The 15,946-nt window shown below is 58.7% G+C and overlaps 1 protein-coding gene across 1 annotated transcript; it reads right to left on the reverse strand.

The window, feature by feature from the left end:
* Positions 1 to 222: 222 nt before the first annotated feature.
* MRGPRG (MAS related GPR family member G) lies at positions 223 to 1,083 on the reverse strand. Its single transcript, XM_055309592.1, has one exon. The coding sequence runs from the start codon at positions 1,081 to 1,083 to the stop codon at positions 223 to 225; it is 861 nt and encodes a 286-aa protein (XP_055165567.1).
* Positions 1,084 to 15,946: the final 14,863 nt, after the last annotated feature.

The following is a 15,946-nucleotide window of genomic DNA, read 5'->3' on the forward strand; positions in this document are numbered from 1 at the left end:
CAGGAGCTGGGCCAGTGGATTCTGCCTGCAGTCTGCCGGTCCCCGCCCTCCCTTCGTCCCCACTCCCAGGCCTCCCCCACATCCTCAGGCTCCAGGGGCTGCAGGGGTCAGGACCACCACCCTCGCTCTGTCCCTGATCAGCCCTTAGGTCCCCTGGGCTGGTGAGCTGGGGCTGGGGGTCACCTGGGAAGGATGGGGGGGCGGGGGGGGCCAGGGAAGCCCCTACATGAGGCTCATGGGCAGGGACAGCCCGCGGGCCCCCCGCTGGGCCTGCTTCCCCAGGGACCTCTGCAGCAGGGCCCGCAGGGGCTGGCGCTGGCCCGGCTGCCAGCCGGCCATGAAGTGGAGGAGTGGCTTGGCGCTGCCGTGGACGCAGGCCAGGAGCATGGCCAGCGGGAAGAAGGCGGGCAGCAGGAAGCTGAGGAGGGGCTGCAGGCTCCAGTAGAGGACCAGGGGCAGGCCGCAGAAGCAGAGCAGGAGCGCGGAGCCCACGGTGACGCCAAAGAACTGGGGTCGCGGGCGCTGTGAGCAGCAGGCCACCCAGATGAAGAGGACCAGTCCGGCCACGCAGGCCACGCAGGCCAGGGACAGCAGCCACGTGACGCTGGCCGCGTGGTACCGCAGGCAGGTGAGCGGGCGCTTGCTGGCCCGCAGCAGGCCGCAGGTGTGGGCCGGCAGCAGCACGGCCGGTGGGGTCAGGGCCCAGACCAGGCCGCAGACGAGGCCCGAGGTGTGCCTGGGGCGGTGGCCCTGGTAGCAGGTGGCGAAGAGGAGAGAGAGGCAGCGCTCGGCGTTCAGGGCCGCCAGCAGCCAGAGCCCCGCGGCGAAGCCCACGAAGGTGACGGCGAAGTAGAGGTTGTCCTTGGAGCCCAGGGCGGCCTGGGCGATGGAGAAGCCCACCTGGAAGCCGAGGAACAGGAAGTCCGCGGCGGCCAGGTGGAGGACATACACGGAGAAGGGGCCCTTCTTGATGTGGAAGCCCAGATGCCAGAGGACGAGCCCGTTGCCCAGCAGCCCTCCGAGGCCGATGGCCAGAGTGAGGTAGAAGAGCACGTTGGTGAAGGCTCTCCAGAACCCGAACATCCTGGCTGGCTCGGCGGGGGGTGGGCCCTGGGAGGAGGGGGCGTGGGGGAGTCAGGAGGTGGGTGGGCAGGAAGCATCGCTTAGCTCGCGGGGTGCCAGCCCCGGGGGCCACCCTCCCTGGCCCACACCTAGCCCTGCAAGGCCTCAGTGACCTCTGCAGGAGGAGACTTGATCATAAGGGGTGCCTGGTGCAGGGTGCCTGAGGTGATGATGGCTGGCAGGGTGCTGGGGGGTGCGGACCCTGGCCTCCCCCTGGCTAGCTGGACCCAGTGAACGCACAGAAGATTTATAGGACCCTGCACGGTGGCAGAGGTCAGCATTAGGTGGGACAAATCCCTGCAGGTGAAGGGACCCCCATGCGGCCCACTTGGGGGCTTCCCGCCTCCTTCGTCAGAGACACTGCCTCAGGCTTCCCACAGGAGGGCCTGGCCTGCACTCCTGCCAGGTCCCTCACCCTGGAGGGTCTGCGAGGTGGTGTCCACTGATGGCCACAGGGACACGTGCTGTGCTGGTTAGGGAGGAAGAAGGACGTGGTGGTGGGGACAGCAGGTGGCTGGGGGGCTGAGGGAGCCCCTGGCCTCCCCTGGATAGAGGTTAAACCACTGGTACTCCTGTTGCCGGTGGCTTGAATGTGGTGCTGCTCAGAAGGCTTGGGGTGACCGTGGGGACCGTGGTGACAGGTTGCAGGGCCCCGGGTCCTCTGGGGAGAAGCTAATACAAGTGTTTGCCACCAGCTGCTCTCGGGAGCTGGAGGCCCCCAGTCCTGTCCCAACCCAGGCCCGGGGCCCTGTGGGGGCCCTGTGGGGACAGGACGGTCTCCAGGGCAGGGAGAGCTCTTGGGAAGCCCCTCCCTGTCCCGTGCCCCTCCCCCAGGACCCACAGGGTCCTTGTTTGCAGCCCAGAGATGTAGACCCTGGCTCCAGGTTAGGGGTGTGGGGTGCGAGAGTGATGGAGGGAGGACAGAGGCAGAGATGGGCTCCCCAGTGCCCTTGGGGTTCCCCCACACACCTTTGTTGCACTGTGTCCCCGCCCTGGGCACCCTGACCCCATCCCCACCTCCCTGTGACCCATCTCCCTTAGGGACCAGCTCCTCTTTCTGTCCCTGCTCTGAACACCTCCTGCTCCCCACCCGCACCCCAAGCATCGTCACCAGCACACTCTGTGGTTGCCCTTGTGCCCAGTGGGGTCTCGCCTTTGTCCCTTCGAGCCTCGTCCCAGATCAGGGCTTAGGGCAGCTCCTCCTTAGAGCCAGCAACCAGGGTCGGCCTTTGGTGTCCTGGGGTGACGGCAGTGACCCTCCCCTCTCTGGGCTGAGAGGTCCCCAATGTACACCCAGGGGACTGCCCAGACTTTGCTGCTCAGAGGGAAGTGGTAGCGAGGCACGGCTGTGCCCGGGAGGGCGGGGGGGCACTGCCTGGAAGGAGGTGGGAGGCTGGGGTGCTGGGCTGGGCCGCCTCTTGAACTCAGAGCAGTACACCTGCCCATTCACCTATATGGGGACCCAGAGCGCCAGCTTTTAAATAGTGCCACGTCGTCTGCTTCCCCATCCCTGTGCCCACCTCCCAGAGTCCTCGGGAAAGTGTCTCCTCCCTGGGGGGAGCAGGTGCAGGGGCCCTGAGTCTTCTCACCTGCTGTTGGGAGCCTCTCTGTGATCCACGGGGGCAGCTGCACTCACCACCTGCCTGGGCCCTAAGTCCTCTTGTGTCCTCTGGGGCCCAGCTGGCTGGACCGAGGGCGTCCGAGCCAGTTCCCTGGAAATGGTAGGAGTGTGCTGCCCATTCAGAGGATGAGCTCAGAGATGTCCTCAGTGTGGGCTGGCCCATGCCTTCCTCCTTGGCCCATCCTGCACGAGAGGGTGCCCTGCACCCATGCCTGCTGCCTGGAGGGGAGGAAGTGGCACTGGGCACCCCAAGTCCAGCCAGGAGGGGCCTCACCTTCTGGGCGGTTCCACTGAGGTGGTGCTTCCTCCCAGGGTCCTTTGGTTTAGTGCAGAGTCGCATGTGAGGCAGGAGCTGTGGGCGTGTCCTGACCCTCTCCGGCAGTGTGACCTTGTGCCTCAGTTTTTCTGCTTCTCGGACGGACCATTTGTGTCCAGCTTAGTGCCTGGCTTGGGGCTGGACCTCATGATGGGTGGATGTTGCTGAGGGTGGTCCATAGAGGTTGGCCCCCCTTCACAAGGACGCCCCAACCCCATTCCCACCCACACGCCCGCTTTAGACCCTGGCTGGGGTCCTGGCCATCAACAGATTCTTTGGGGTTAAAACACTTTCCCCAGTTTTGTTCTGCAGAGCCACGTAGCCCGACACATTCCTGACGAGGAACTTCCTTTTCCGTGGACTGTGTTCTATAGCTGCTGGAGACTCTCCGAGCTCACCGTGGCTCAGCGTCAGAAGTGATGTCGCAGAGCCGCTGTTTCTCAGATGGCTGCGAGCTCATTTCCACAACATGAGTGTCCTGCCCTGGAGGGCGAGTCCTTCAGCACAGCCTGAGAGCCCGGGCTGAGGTCGATGATACCCCAGCTCCCAGCATTTCTGCACCGTGCCTAAGACTGTGAGCAGTGTGTGCAACCTGCAGGCCCAGTGGCTGGGTGTCTTTCTGCAGGATGCAGCCAGCCACCCGCCTTGCCTGCTCCCCCTGCACTGGGCTGGTGCCTTGGGACCCTCCTCAGTGTCTCCGGATGCCCCCTTCCCCCCCCACACACACAACTGCCAGTTTTCCTCAAAGGTCACCCTCCCTGGGAGCTGTCCCCAGCATGTCCCTGTCTCCCTACCATGCTGATTGTCTTGTCCCCACCCCATGGGTAGGTCCTACCTGGTGTTTTCTATCCACTGCCACTAGTGAGGCCTCATACATGCCAGGCCCTCAGGTGGTGGCAGTGCTGACAGCAGCAAACACCTGCGTGATGCCTGCTGTGGGCTGGGAGATTCATCCACGTCCAATCCCTGCCAGCTATGGAGGTGGCCTTACTGGAGCAAAGGGTCTTTGCAGAAGTGAGTGAGGGTTTTGAGAGGAGAGCATCCTGGATTATCTGGGTGGACTCTAAACCCAGTGACAGGTGTTCTTTTTTTTTTTTTTTTTTATGATAGTCACACACAGAGAGAGAGAGGCAGAGACACAGGCAGAGGGAGAAGCAGGCTCCATGCACCGGGAGCCCGACGTGGGATTCGATCCCGGGTCTCCAGGATTGCGCCCTGGGCCAAAGGCAGGCGCCAAACCGCTGCGCCACCCAGGGATCCCAGTGACAGGTGTTCTTAGAAGAGAAAGGAGACACAGACACAGAGAAAGGAGAGGCCATGTGACCACAGAGGTAGAGGCTAGGGGCGTGAGTAGGGTGAGGGACACGGCCACAGCCCAGCGGTCCCAGGAGCTGGAAGAGGCCGGAAGGACCATCCCTGGAGCCTCCAGGGGAGCCAGGCCCCGTGACACCTTGATTCAGGCTTGCGGCCTCCAGGCTGGGAGACCAAGTCTGCGGCAAGCGGCCATCTGTGGTCCCCTGTTGTGGCTGCCCCAGGACAGGGGCAGGAGGCTGCTCTGCTGTGCACTCCCACGGGGCATCTCACTTCACTCCCGGTGCTGCCTCCAATGCATTGGGTCCCCCGAGCTGCGGATGGGCACACTGAGGCTGGGGAAGCAGGGACGAGTTATCTGAGGTGGTGTGGACCTCATGGGGCAGCAGGGCGGTGGCCAAGCGGCTGTGTCTGTGCGTCTCTCCCCAGGAGCATCCGGGGCGCTCAGGTCTGGAAGCCTCCACGTTCTCAGACCCTCAGACTTGGGGTGGAAACCAGAAACATCAGGTGTTGTTTGGACTCGTCTTTCCCGAGCTTCTTTCACAGCTGGTACCTTGTGTCCTGTCCCCAATCCTGACCCTGCCACCTGAAGTCTCCACTGTGTCCAGTGGCTGGAGTTAAACCACTTTGACATACAAAACAGGCCACTTCACACTGTTCAAGCCCAACTCAGCTCTGAAGCTGCGGGTGGGCCAGCATGCCTCCCTGTCTCCGGGTCCGGGTCTGCAGGTATGGGCTTGGCCACCTCTTAGGGACATGTCTCAGAGACTCAGTGAGGAGCCCATGCTGGGAGAAACGAGGTGGGGGTTCCACAGTCACCCTCCCATCTCAGCCTCAGGACAAAATCACCCCCTTCTGAGACTCAGACCCCTGGGGGCAGATGGCAATAGGGGGCAGAGGGAGGTAGCCCCACTCCTTGGCCATGGGGCATCCCAGTGCCGCACCGAAGCCACTGGCCGGCCTACAGAGGTGGTGAGAGCATGCCTTAATGTGGGCATTACTGTTCTCCAGACACATCAGAGGACGATTGTCAGTGGAGAGGCAGGTCGCTGGGGACCCCTGCCAGAGACCACCTGCGATCAGGAGTGTGGGCAGGAGTGTTTTCTGTGGTTTTGGTTGGGACGGGCTAGTCCGGGTGAGAAGGCTGAGGATGGGCCGGTCTGTGTAACTCGGGCTCCAGGGCGCAGGGGCCATCCCTGCCGTGGGACACCTGTCCCGGGCTGGTTAGGGCAGGAGAAGGTGGCCTGTGGGCTCCCTGTGGCTGCTCTGCATTTGAAAGCACTTCCCTCCCAGGCCTTGGTTTCCTGTCTCTGGGAGGGACAGTCCCTGCAGGATTCCCCAGGGCCTGGGAAGCCAGAGCTTCAGAAATACATAGAATAAAGGGAGATGCTGCAGAGGGAGAGCAGATCTGGGTCTGAGGCCCTGTTGGTTCTGCCTCAGGCTCCCGGGCTCCCTAGGGGGAGGGCAGCCTGCTGGGCTGGGAGCGCCCCACGCCTGCCCGGAAATCAGACCTCTGGGCCCGCACTCGGCCCTGCTGCCTCCGAGGTGCATCCTGGCCTGGGGTGTCCATGTTCTGAAACCTTGGCTCCCCACAGCTTCCCTGTGCCGTTGGCGGGCCGTCGTGCACGTTAAAGTTTGATCGTTTGTCCAACATGAACCCTTGACACGTGGCGGCTTTTTCTAACTTTGATGGTAGCTCTCATGGCTGTAGAAAGAGTCTAGGCTTCTCTCAACACACCCTTTCCTTCTAAAAACCAAGCTCAGCCCCCATCACGGCTGCAGGGAGCAGGTGCAGGGGGGACGGCTGGGTGCAGACCCCCGAGGCCCCAGAGCCGTCCCAGGCACCCTGGAGGGGTGGGTGGGAGCAGGTTTTTTTTGGGGGGAGGGCGAGGCCTTCTGGAAGTGGGGTGCATTTTCATGAAGAAAAGACCCAAGTAGGTCCAGCAGATCTCGTGTTTGGGGTTGAATATTTTTGTTGTTTTTCCCCCTTCTGAGGTAATTAAATAGCTGAGCCCTGAGCCAGCCTCACACAACCAGGACACACCCCTGGGAGACAGTAACCCTCAGGCTTCATCCAAGTTGTGGTGGGTGGGGAGGGCGGGCAGCTCCCTGGGCCCCTGGCTGACAGGCTGCCCTGTGGCCCTAAATGCGCAGGCGTGGGGCCAGCCGCCCTCCCCACGGCCCCTGCAGAGGGGGGCAGGCTCCCATACCCTTCCTGGGAAGGCCTGGCTGCCCGATCGGGGCCCAGTGAGGGGCCTGTTCCCGGGAACACTGTCCTGGGCAGAGCAGGTCTGGGGGCTCCTGGGGTCCTGGGAGTGGGGGGCACTGGCTCTGGGCCTGGGGTCCGGCCTCCTCGGACCCTGACCTGCCTCCCTCCCTGGCCTGTGTCAGGACACTGGCTGAGGTCAGAGAGGGTGCAGGTAGGGCAGGGAGGCGACAAGTGTAGGCTGTCCTTGCTGGTGGAGCTGGAAGCTCTGCTCCCTGGTTGGCCAGTGGTTCCAGCTGGAGTGCCGGCCCGCCCGAGGCCAGTGTCCTGGGATCTTTGAACCCCGGGACAGGCCTAACAGGCCAACCCCAGCTGGCCTCAAGAACACCTCACCAACTGCCTGGCCCATCAGGCCACACACATGCTGTCACAACCGATGACCAGCGATGGGGTTGAGCCCAGTCTCCATAGAGACCCCAGAGCACGTGTTTCTATGATTCTTCAGGGGAGGTACCTCTGCTCACCCCTGATAAGGAGGCATTTAGTCTCCCCAAGCCCTTGGACACTGGGGGTGGGCTCTTTGGGAAGGGCTGAGCACAGAGGGTCATTGACCTGGGTCTTCCCCAGACAAGGCAAAGGAGGGGTCAAGGACGGCCAGTGTGGGGCTGAGAGCCTGGCTGGCCGCCTCGGTCCGATGAGGTGGAGGGCGTGGTCCGAGAAGTCATTTTGGGACTTTGGCTGTCTTGTTGGTCTTGAGGGTCCTCAAGAGGGGATCTCATCTGTAGGATGGGAGCGCTGTGCCCTTGTGCATGGATCCCCTGGAGTAGTGTCCTCAGCAAGGTTCTGAGTTGTGCTTTTTCTCCTGGGCTCTCCCTTGCCTGGGGGAAGTTTACACCCGGGGCTGAAAGCAGAATTTGAGGCCACTTCTTCTTCTGGATCTTGTTTCTGCAAACTGAGTGATGGAGTTGGATAATCCTGTCCTGGAGGTGATGAGGACACTCTGTACCCCAGGGCCACGCCTGGCTCCTGGCATGCCAGGAGGTGGAAGGCACCACGCCGCGGGGGCTTCGAGGTGCTCCGGGGGAAACGGGCCGGCCCGGGGGCTTCTCATCTCCTGGGACTCCTAGACCCAGTGTGCCATGGCACTTGGGAGCCTGGGGCAGGGCACCATGGCAGTGGGTTGTGGCTTTTCCACCCACCCAGGGTGCTTCCTCCTTGACTCCCGGAGCAGTCAGCTTCCCTGGAGGTCTGGGTGAGCTGTGCATTGCCCAGACCCAGGGAAAGAGAGAGAGAGAGAGAGAGAGAGAGAGAGAGCGTGTGTGTGTGTGTGTGTGTGTGTTGGGGGGGCTTCCGAGGCACGAGTGGGCCCGTGGAAGCAGCTCTGTCAGGCAATCGAGCCTCAGAGCCTTGAGCATTGGGCTGATTATAACGACTGCCCCTGGGGCCTTCTGGAAGCTCATCTTTGAGCCCCAAATTCTGCCCCTACATTTCGTCTTCTACACAGAAACAATAACCAGGGAAGAATGTGGGCTTCTGTGCTGGCAGAGGGGCACCATGGTGTAGGTCTGCGAACCACCTTGCTCTGTGATGTAACGAGTGGGTTCGTGACACGCACATTTCCCACTTTAACTCCCAATGACAACGTAATTAGCTGAAGAGAGGAAGGCTGCCAGCCACTTGCACAGGGTCTGCAGGGGGTCGGGCTTTGGACAGAATCTCCTGGAGTCTTCAGGTGGAGAGAAGAGCGGGCACCCAGGTGGGCGCTGGTCTGCTGGCAGAGGCGGATGTGGGGCCACCCCGTGACTCCCGGACGCTGAGTCCTGCCCGTGGGCCAGTCTCCGGCCAGCAGGGTCCTCCAGGGGCTGGGCTCTAGCCCTAGTGGGAGATGAGGGCTCTTCATCATGCCCACGTGCTCCATACCCGCAGTACCTGAGGCCCCTGGAAGGCAGGGCTTAGGGCCAGGCAGGGGGTGTGGTGTGGACAGGATTTCTGTATGGGAGGCTGAGTCCTGCTGAACTCCAGCATCCTCTGGCATCCCAGAAGGTCAGCATGGCCTGGCTTGTGCCAGCCCCCGGGGGAAGAGACCCGAAACAGAGACACATGTCCTCCTGTTCAGAAGAGTCTAGCTGAGGCCCCAATACTTGGGCCCGAAGAGAGCTGCACATGAGTTTTGGGAACTCCCGAGTCCACCAACCCAGACCCCTACCCCAACCGTGCAGTGTGTGTGCAGGAGTCATCTCCGGGACCCACAGGGAAGCTCCCAGCCCCAAAGCGGCTGGTGGGGTCTCTCTGGCCCTGTGGTTCCCACACAGGGCTCAGCCTGTCTCCTGGGGATCCTGCAGTGCTGAGAGGCTCAGTAGAGGTGAACAAAGGGGAGCAGACCGGAGGGAGGGCACATGCCCACAAGAGGGAAGGACAGGGAGCAGAGGCAGCCAGCCACACTGCCTGCGGAGTCAGCAGTGGGGAGGGCTGGGCTCAGCCAGCCTGTGCCCACTCTGCGTGGGGGCCTGGGACCCTGGAGCAGGGTTCTGCCTCTGGGCCCGGCTTCCGGCTGTGGCTTGAGCAGGAGGGGCCCTCAGCAGGTGGAGCACCTATAGTAGGGTTACAGGGTCCTGGGGGTGGAAGACCCAACAAAGTCCTTCAGAGAGTGGGCATGAAGGCAAGCATGGGACTCCAGGAGGTGTGGTGGGTGCAGGGGTGGATCTGCCTGCAGGTGGGGGTAGGCTGGGCCTGGCTACAGTCAGGACAGAGGAACCATCAGTCCTGAGCCTCCGGTGCCTGGGCTCCTGGCCCTGTGCTGTCTCCTTGAACGTCCCTGAGAACCTGGCCCAAGATTCTCCTCCCGCCAGCATAGAGCTGAAGGGATTGAACTCGCAATCCAGACCAGCAGCGGGGGAAGCAGCATTCACCCAGGCGTTCCCTCTGGAATCAGTGCAGAGCTGGTCAGAGGCCAGGGCACAGCCCGTCAGAGGGTGGAGGCCAGAGCCAGAGGGTCCACTGCTGGCGGCATCGGACTACAGCCTGCTCCCGCTGCCTCTGCCATCTGGACAGGAGATGAGCTCAGATGCCCAGAGGAAGCCCTGCTCCTGAGCTGTCCCCAGGACCCTGCCTGAGCACTGCCACCAGTCCTGCTGCTCCCCGACCCTGGGAGCCGTCCCCAGAGCCCTGGCTGCTCCTGCTCTGGGTTTACCAGCCTTTGGGGTCATTGGGCCTGTGATGGCAATGGGTCCCATGGGGAAGGAGCCACAGCAGTGCCACTGTCTCCACCCTCCTCCCCTCCATCCTCCTCCCCTCCACCTCCCCTCTCTCTCCCTCTTCCCTCCACCAACCTCCCCTTCCTCCACCCCCTCCCCTTTCCCTCCTCCCTCCTCTCCCCTCCTTCCTCCTCCTTCCCCTCTCCATCCCCCTTCCCCTTTCCCTCTCATCTCCCCTCTCCTCCCCTCCCCTCCCCTCCCTCCTGGGTCTTAACAGTGAAGGGGAAGCACAACTAATATGCAAAGAAGAAGGAAGTTCAATTTTTGGCTTCTGATCTTTCAAGAGTCTGGGTCCTGGAGGCTCTGTCCTCATCTTTGTGTGTTGAAAAATGTCCAACCTAAACTCTTGCAAGAGTGGCATCAGGTTTACTACATGTTTACATTCCCCTCATGTGGTCTTTCCAGCACTCTCTCTGAGCCTCGGGGGGCTCAAGTTTGGGACTCACGGCCCTTCTCCTGGAGAGCTGGTGCACATCTGTGAGCTCTGGTGTCCTCCTTTTGGACGGACAGAGCGGCCACCCTCGGAAGGCTGGACCCCTGCAACACTGTCCGACACAGCATGCCGACACACCGTGCTGCCATTTATAATGGTTTTGTCCTAACCCCAAACCCATCCTTCCTGTGGCTCAGGCTGTGCCAGCGGATGGGCTGGGCTGGGGCGGACACTGCAGGGCTGGGGCACGGGGTCTTCCAACTTCCAGGTCTGTTCCCTGTTCCTGGATTTGGTTTCTTGCACCCCAGGCCTGCCCCAGTGACTGCACACTTGACAGAAGAAGGTGGTCCCCGCCCTCGAGGAGAAGGCACCAGGCAGCCCCCGCAGGAACACTAGGCAGCAGCCTGACTTCTAGATTGTAATAACTCTGGTCTCGGGCTCATGTTCCCCAATACCTGGGGCTGCAGGTCTTGCAGTTGGGGGAGGCAACTTCCCTCTCTGCCTTTTTGGTTCTTCAGTACACAATGGGCCATCCCTGATATTAAATTCTCGTGGTGAAAATAATGTGGGGGGGCCTTTGCTTCCTGACCGCATCCTTGCTGGCATTGAAAGTGGCCCTGGGGGGGATCCCAGGAGAAAGGTGGCCATCACTGTAGCCCTGCACAGACCTGGCTTATAATCACAGTTCAAGCTGTTTAGCTGTGATTTTGTGGGATCGTTGGTGGAGTTTAGACAATGTGCTCATTTCGTTGCATTTCCTGACTTTACAAACCACTACCCATATAAGGATTCTACTGGGTCATGCACAAGCTTTTAGCACTTTACAGTTTGTAAAGAGCTTTAGAGTTTTCAAACCATTTCCAGTTTATTATTTCATTAATTCTGGCAGCATCATATTTCTCATTGGGTGAAGAAGCTTAGAGGGGGAGGCAGCTTGCCCCAAGTCACACAGGTTCAAGTGCCAGAGCCACAGTTTGATGCAGACTTGTCTGAGTCCGAGTCTGTGATGATTCAGCTTACACTCAGGAACCCTCATCTTACTAGTTAGTGAAAAACAAAATTCTGTCTCCCAAGAATTGAGAACAAGGCAAGAACATCTCCTCGCATTATTCTGCCTCACTCTGGCTCTGCAGGTTCTTGCCAATGTAATAAGGCAAGAAAAAGAAATAAGTCACATACATATAGGAATAAACTGCCTATATTCACAGAGAGCATGATTGGTTACATATAAGACCCCAAAGAGGCTATAAACGGGCTGTCAAAACCCAGAAGTTAGTTTGCAAGTTCCCAGGAGACAAGATCGATATACAACATCAATTGTATATTAGCAATGAGCAAGTAGACATAGAAAGGAAAATACCATTTACAATGGCATCAAAATCACGAATTACTTTGGGATTTAAATTTAACACAAGATTTGCAATTCTATACACTGAAAACTGGAAAATAATGCTGAGGAGTTAAAGATGAAATCAATGCTGGGACACCTGGGTGGCTCAGTGGTTGAGTGTCTGCCTTCAGCTCAGGTCATACTCCAAGGGTCTGGGCTTGAGTCCTGTATCAGGTTCCCCACAGGGAGCCTGCCTCTCCCTCTCCCTCTGTCTCTGTCTCTCTGTATCTCTCATGAATAAATAAAATCTTTTTAAAAAAGGATGAAATCAATGTAGAGAGGGTCCTTCTACTATGTACAATGTACACAGCAGAAGGGTCAGTGTTAAGGTATCTGTTCTAAAATTTCCTATAGACACAGTGCATTCCTGATAAAAAGATCATTCAGGCTTTTTTTGGGTACAAATTGTTAAACTGTTTCTAAAATGTCTATGGCAGACAAAAGAAGCTAGAGGAACCCAAATAATTTTCGGAAAGAACAAAGTTGGAGGAATTCTATAACTGGGTTTCAAGACTTATCATAAAGTTATAGTAACCTAGAGTCAACATGCAGATCAGTGAAACACAACAGAGTCCCAAAATATATCCATATACATGTGGCCAACTGGGTTTTGATCAGTTGAATAACTGAATGCTTACGAACAACAGCATGTCCACATGGGAAGCAGTTTAACCCCTACTCCATTGACACGAAACCTAACCCAAATGGGTCCCAGGCCTGTGTATAAGATCTAAAACCATCATACTTCTAGAAGAAAACTGTGAAGAAGATCTTCGCGACACAAAAAAACATGAACCATGAATGAACCTATGGATACGTTGAACCTCAACAAAATGAGAACGTTTTGCTCCTTGAGAGACACTGTGGAGGAGGTGAAACAGCAGGCCCCAGTCTAGGAGGTGGTATTCCCAGTATGTGTGTCTGACAGAGGACTCGGGTCCAGGACATACAGAGAATGAAACCTGGTGGGAGAACAGCACCCAGCCTGATAAGAAATGGACAAAAATCGAGCGGACACTTCTGTTCAAAAGCTAGAAGAAGCATCAAGGATGAAGAGATGCTCAGCATGGAGCACACGTGCTGCAGCCCATGCGGTGCGATCGCCCGTCCACAGAGAGGCCAGATGGGAGGAATCACCTGCAGGTGCTGGCGGTGAGATGGGGACTCCTGCTCTGCTGGCCGGGACCCAGATGGCACAGCCTTCCTGCAAGTCAGTTCGACGTTTTCTTATTGAATTAAATCTATCCTCACTATGTGGCCCAGAACCTATTCCTTGGAGTTTACCCAAGGGAAATAAAAAAAAATTGTCTAGACAAAGATCCATACTTGAAGATTATAGCAGCCTGTAGTAAAAAGAGTCTGGATGAGCTAGGCTTCTCTCAACACACCCTTTCCTTCTAAGAACCAAGCTCAGCCCCCATCACGGCTGCAGGGAGCAGGTGCAGGGGGGACGGCTGGGTGCAGACCCCCGAGGCCCCAGAGCCATCCCAGGCACCCTGGAGGGGTGGGTGGGAGCAGGTTTGCGGGGGGGAGGGCGAGGCCTTCTGGAAGTGGGGTGCATTTTCATGAAGAAAAGACCCAAGTAGGTCCAGCAGATCTCGTGTTTGGGGTTGAATATTTTTGCTGCTTTTCCCCCTTCTGAGGTAATTAAATAGCTGAGCCCTGAGCCAGCCTCATACAACCAGGACACACCCCTGGGAGACAGTAACCCTCAGGCTTCATCCAAGTTGGGGTGGGTGGGGAGGGCGGGCAGCTCCCTGGGCCCCTGGCTGACAGGCTGCCCTGTGGCCCTAAATGCGCAGGCGTGGGGCCAGCAAAGGCCCCTGCAGAGGGGGGCAGGCTCCCATACCCTTCCTGGGAAGGCCTGGCTGCCTGATCGGGGCCCAGTGAGGGGCCTGTTCCTGGGAACACTGTCCTGGGCAGAGCAGGTCTGGGGGCTCCTGGGGTCCTGGGAGTGGGGGGCACTGGCTCTGGGCCTGGGGTCCGGCCTCCTCGAACCCTGACCTGCCTCCCTCCCTGGTCTGTGTCAGGACACTGGCTGAGGTTAGAGAGGGTGCAGGTAGGGCAGGGAGGCGACAAGTGTAGGCTGTCCTTGCTGGTGGAGCTGGAAGCTCTGCTCCCTCCTGGGCCAGGGAGGGCCAGCGCCCCCCCAGGCCAGCTCCCTCTGGAGTTAAAGGCCAATGTCAGCCTCTGCCCAAGACCCAGTGGTCAGTGCCCCAGGGCAGGGAGGTAGTGTCAGACTTAGCTGGGCCGGAAGGACAGGGGATTCAGTCTGCACCGTGGGGAGGGGCGTGGGGGGTGGGTGCGGGCCCAGGCCGGTGGAGGAGGAGGATCAAGCACACCCCTCACCAGAGAGCCTCCCGAGCTTGTCCCAATGTGGACGGTGTGCAGAGTGCGACGAAGCTGACCCGGGGTGGTTCCTGCGGGGGTGCTGGGGGGCCCTGCCGACCACTTTCTGTTTTCAGGGAGTTTCCTTCCTGATTTATGATTACTTTGTTCATTCCTTTCTTGCTCTGTTTCCTAACTCAGCTGAGAATTTTTTCCCACCGATATGAATATTAAGATTTTCTTGTCTGCATTCCTTCAAATGCATTCCGTGGATCCTTGTGCTTTCATCATCGTTGTGTTTTGGAAATTCTGAACTTTCGGGTTTCATTTCCCGTATCATTCGAGAGTTGTCTTTAATAGAGTCTACAAATGTTCACGAGGAGAATCTTTTCCAGTTTGCACTGTGCTCTTAATTTCTAGCCCTATGGCCATGTTCATAGTTCAAGCCATTTAGCCCTGATTTTATGGGATCACATCGACAGGTTCTGGAATGTAAGCATCTTTTTTGGGGGGGATTGGAATTCCATTCACCCTGGTAGCACTGATCCAGAAGGCATTGGTAGTCAATGTGGATTCACTAGGGAGCTTGCCGGTGGGCTCACAGACGTGACCTCTGCACATACGCACAGTGTCCACAGGTCACTCTACAGGTCACTGCCAACCCTGCCAGCGGTCATGTCCACAGAGTGTGGTCCTGAAGCTGCCCCCTCGCCTGGCCGTCTAGAGGCCAGCTCTTGGGACACGGCTTCCGGGCCTGCTGTGTCCCCTCCATAACTTCTCTCTGGGACCCACTGGGAAATGTTCAACCACATGTTCCTGCTTCGCAAAACCATCCCAAATCGTAGACTCTCTGGTGTCTTCTGATCTGCGAGTTGGCTGGACCAGCTGGGTGGCTCCCCCTTGGGCTCTCTCTGGGGTTGCAGACAGGAGGGCCGCTGGCCTGGAGCCGTCGGGAGGCGCCATGGGGCCGGAGGTCCAGGAGAGTTTGCTCTCCCGCTAACGCTGGCTGTGTGGGAGCCTCGAGGGCTGCGGCAGGACCTCCCACCTGCAGCATCTGTAGTGTGGGCCACTCCCAGCCGAGGGAGGGCTCCAAGCACGGGGATGCTTTGGGACGCTTGGGGAAGCTTTAAGGCTTCCCACGACCTCATCTTGGGTGTCCCGAATGTCACTTCAACTTCATCTTGGGTGTCCCGAATGTCACTTCGACCAGGTGTTATTGTTCAGGAGGCCGGCCCAGAGCTAAGTGGAGGGAGGCTACACCCCAGACTTTCTAGCTCAAGTTACCACCCTGACTGTGAAAGCCCTGCCCCTGTGGCAGGGGGATGTCATGGCAGGGGACGGTCTGGGGTGGAGGGAGGGCCATGGCAGCAGATGGTGTGGGGTGGAGGGAGGGCCATGGCAGGGGGATGGTGTATGGTGGAGGGAGGGCCGTGGCAGGGACGGTGTGTGGTGGAGGGAGGGCCATGGCAGGGGATGGTCTGTGGTAGGGGACGAACGCTGCAGTTCTTAGATTTGTGTCAGGTGTCAGGAGGCCTGCCATCTACTCTCCAAGTGTAGGGAGAGAGCAAGCGAGCAAAACATTAATAGCAAGTCAGTCTAGAAAAGAACACTCAGGTGTTCCCTATGCTGTTCTTTTAATTCTGTGGGTTTGAAAATTGTCAGCATAAACAGTTGGGAGAAATTGTCCCGGGGCTCCTTTATTGGCACCATGTGGCCATTGGCTGGCAGGAAAATGAGGAAAAATCAATCTCGACTTAATAAGAAAATTTGTTTTATTGCTTCTCAAAGATAAAATAGAGGCAGTGACATCTACTGTCCAGGGCACTGTGTCTGGGCCCTGAGGGGCCGGGGCTCCTGGTGACTCGCTCCCTGGGGACGGAGCTGCTTCTCCAACACTGTGCTCTTCGCAGCGCCACAGAAGCTTGTGGAAGCATCACTGGGTTCCACCGTTTGGAACGGTTATAG

The sequence above is a fragment of the Nyctereutes procyonoides genome, unplaced genomic scaffold (assembly GCF_905146905.1).
Source record: "Nyctereutes procyonoides isolate TBG_1078 unplaced genomic scaffold, NYPRO_anot_genome, whole genome shotgun sequence".
NCBI lineage: Eukaryota > Metazoa > Chordata > Mammalia > Carnivora > Canidae > Nyctereutes > Nyctereutes procyonoides.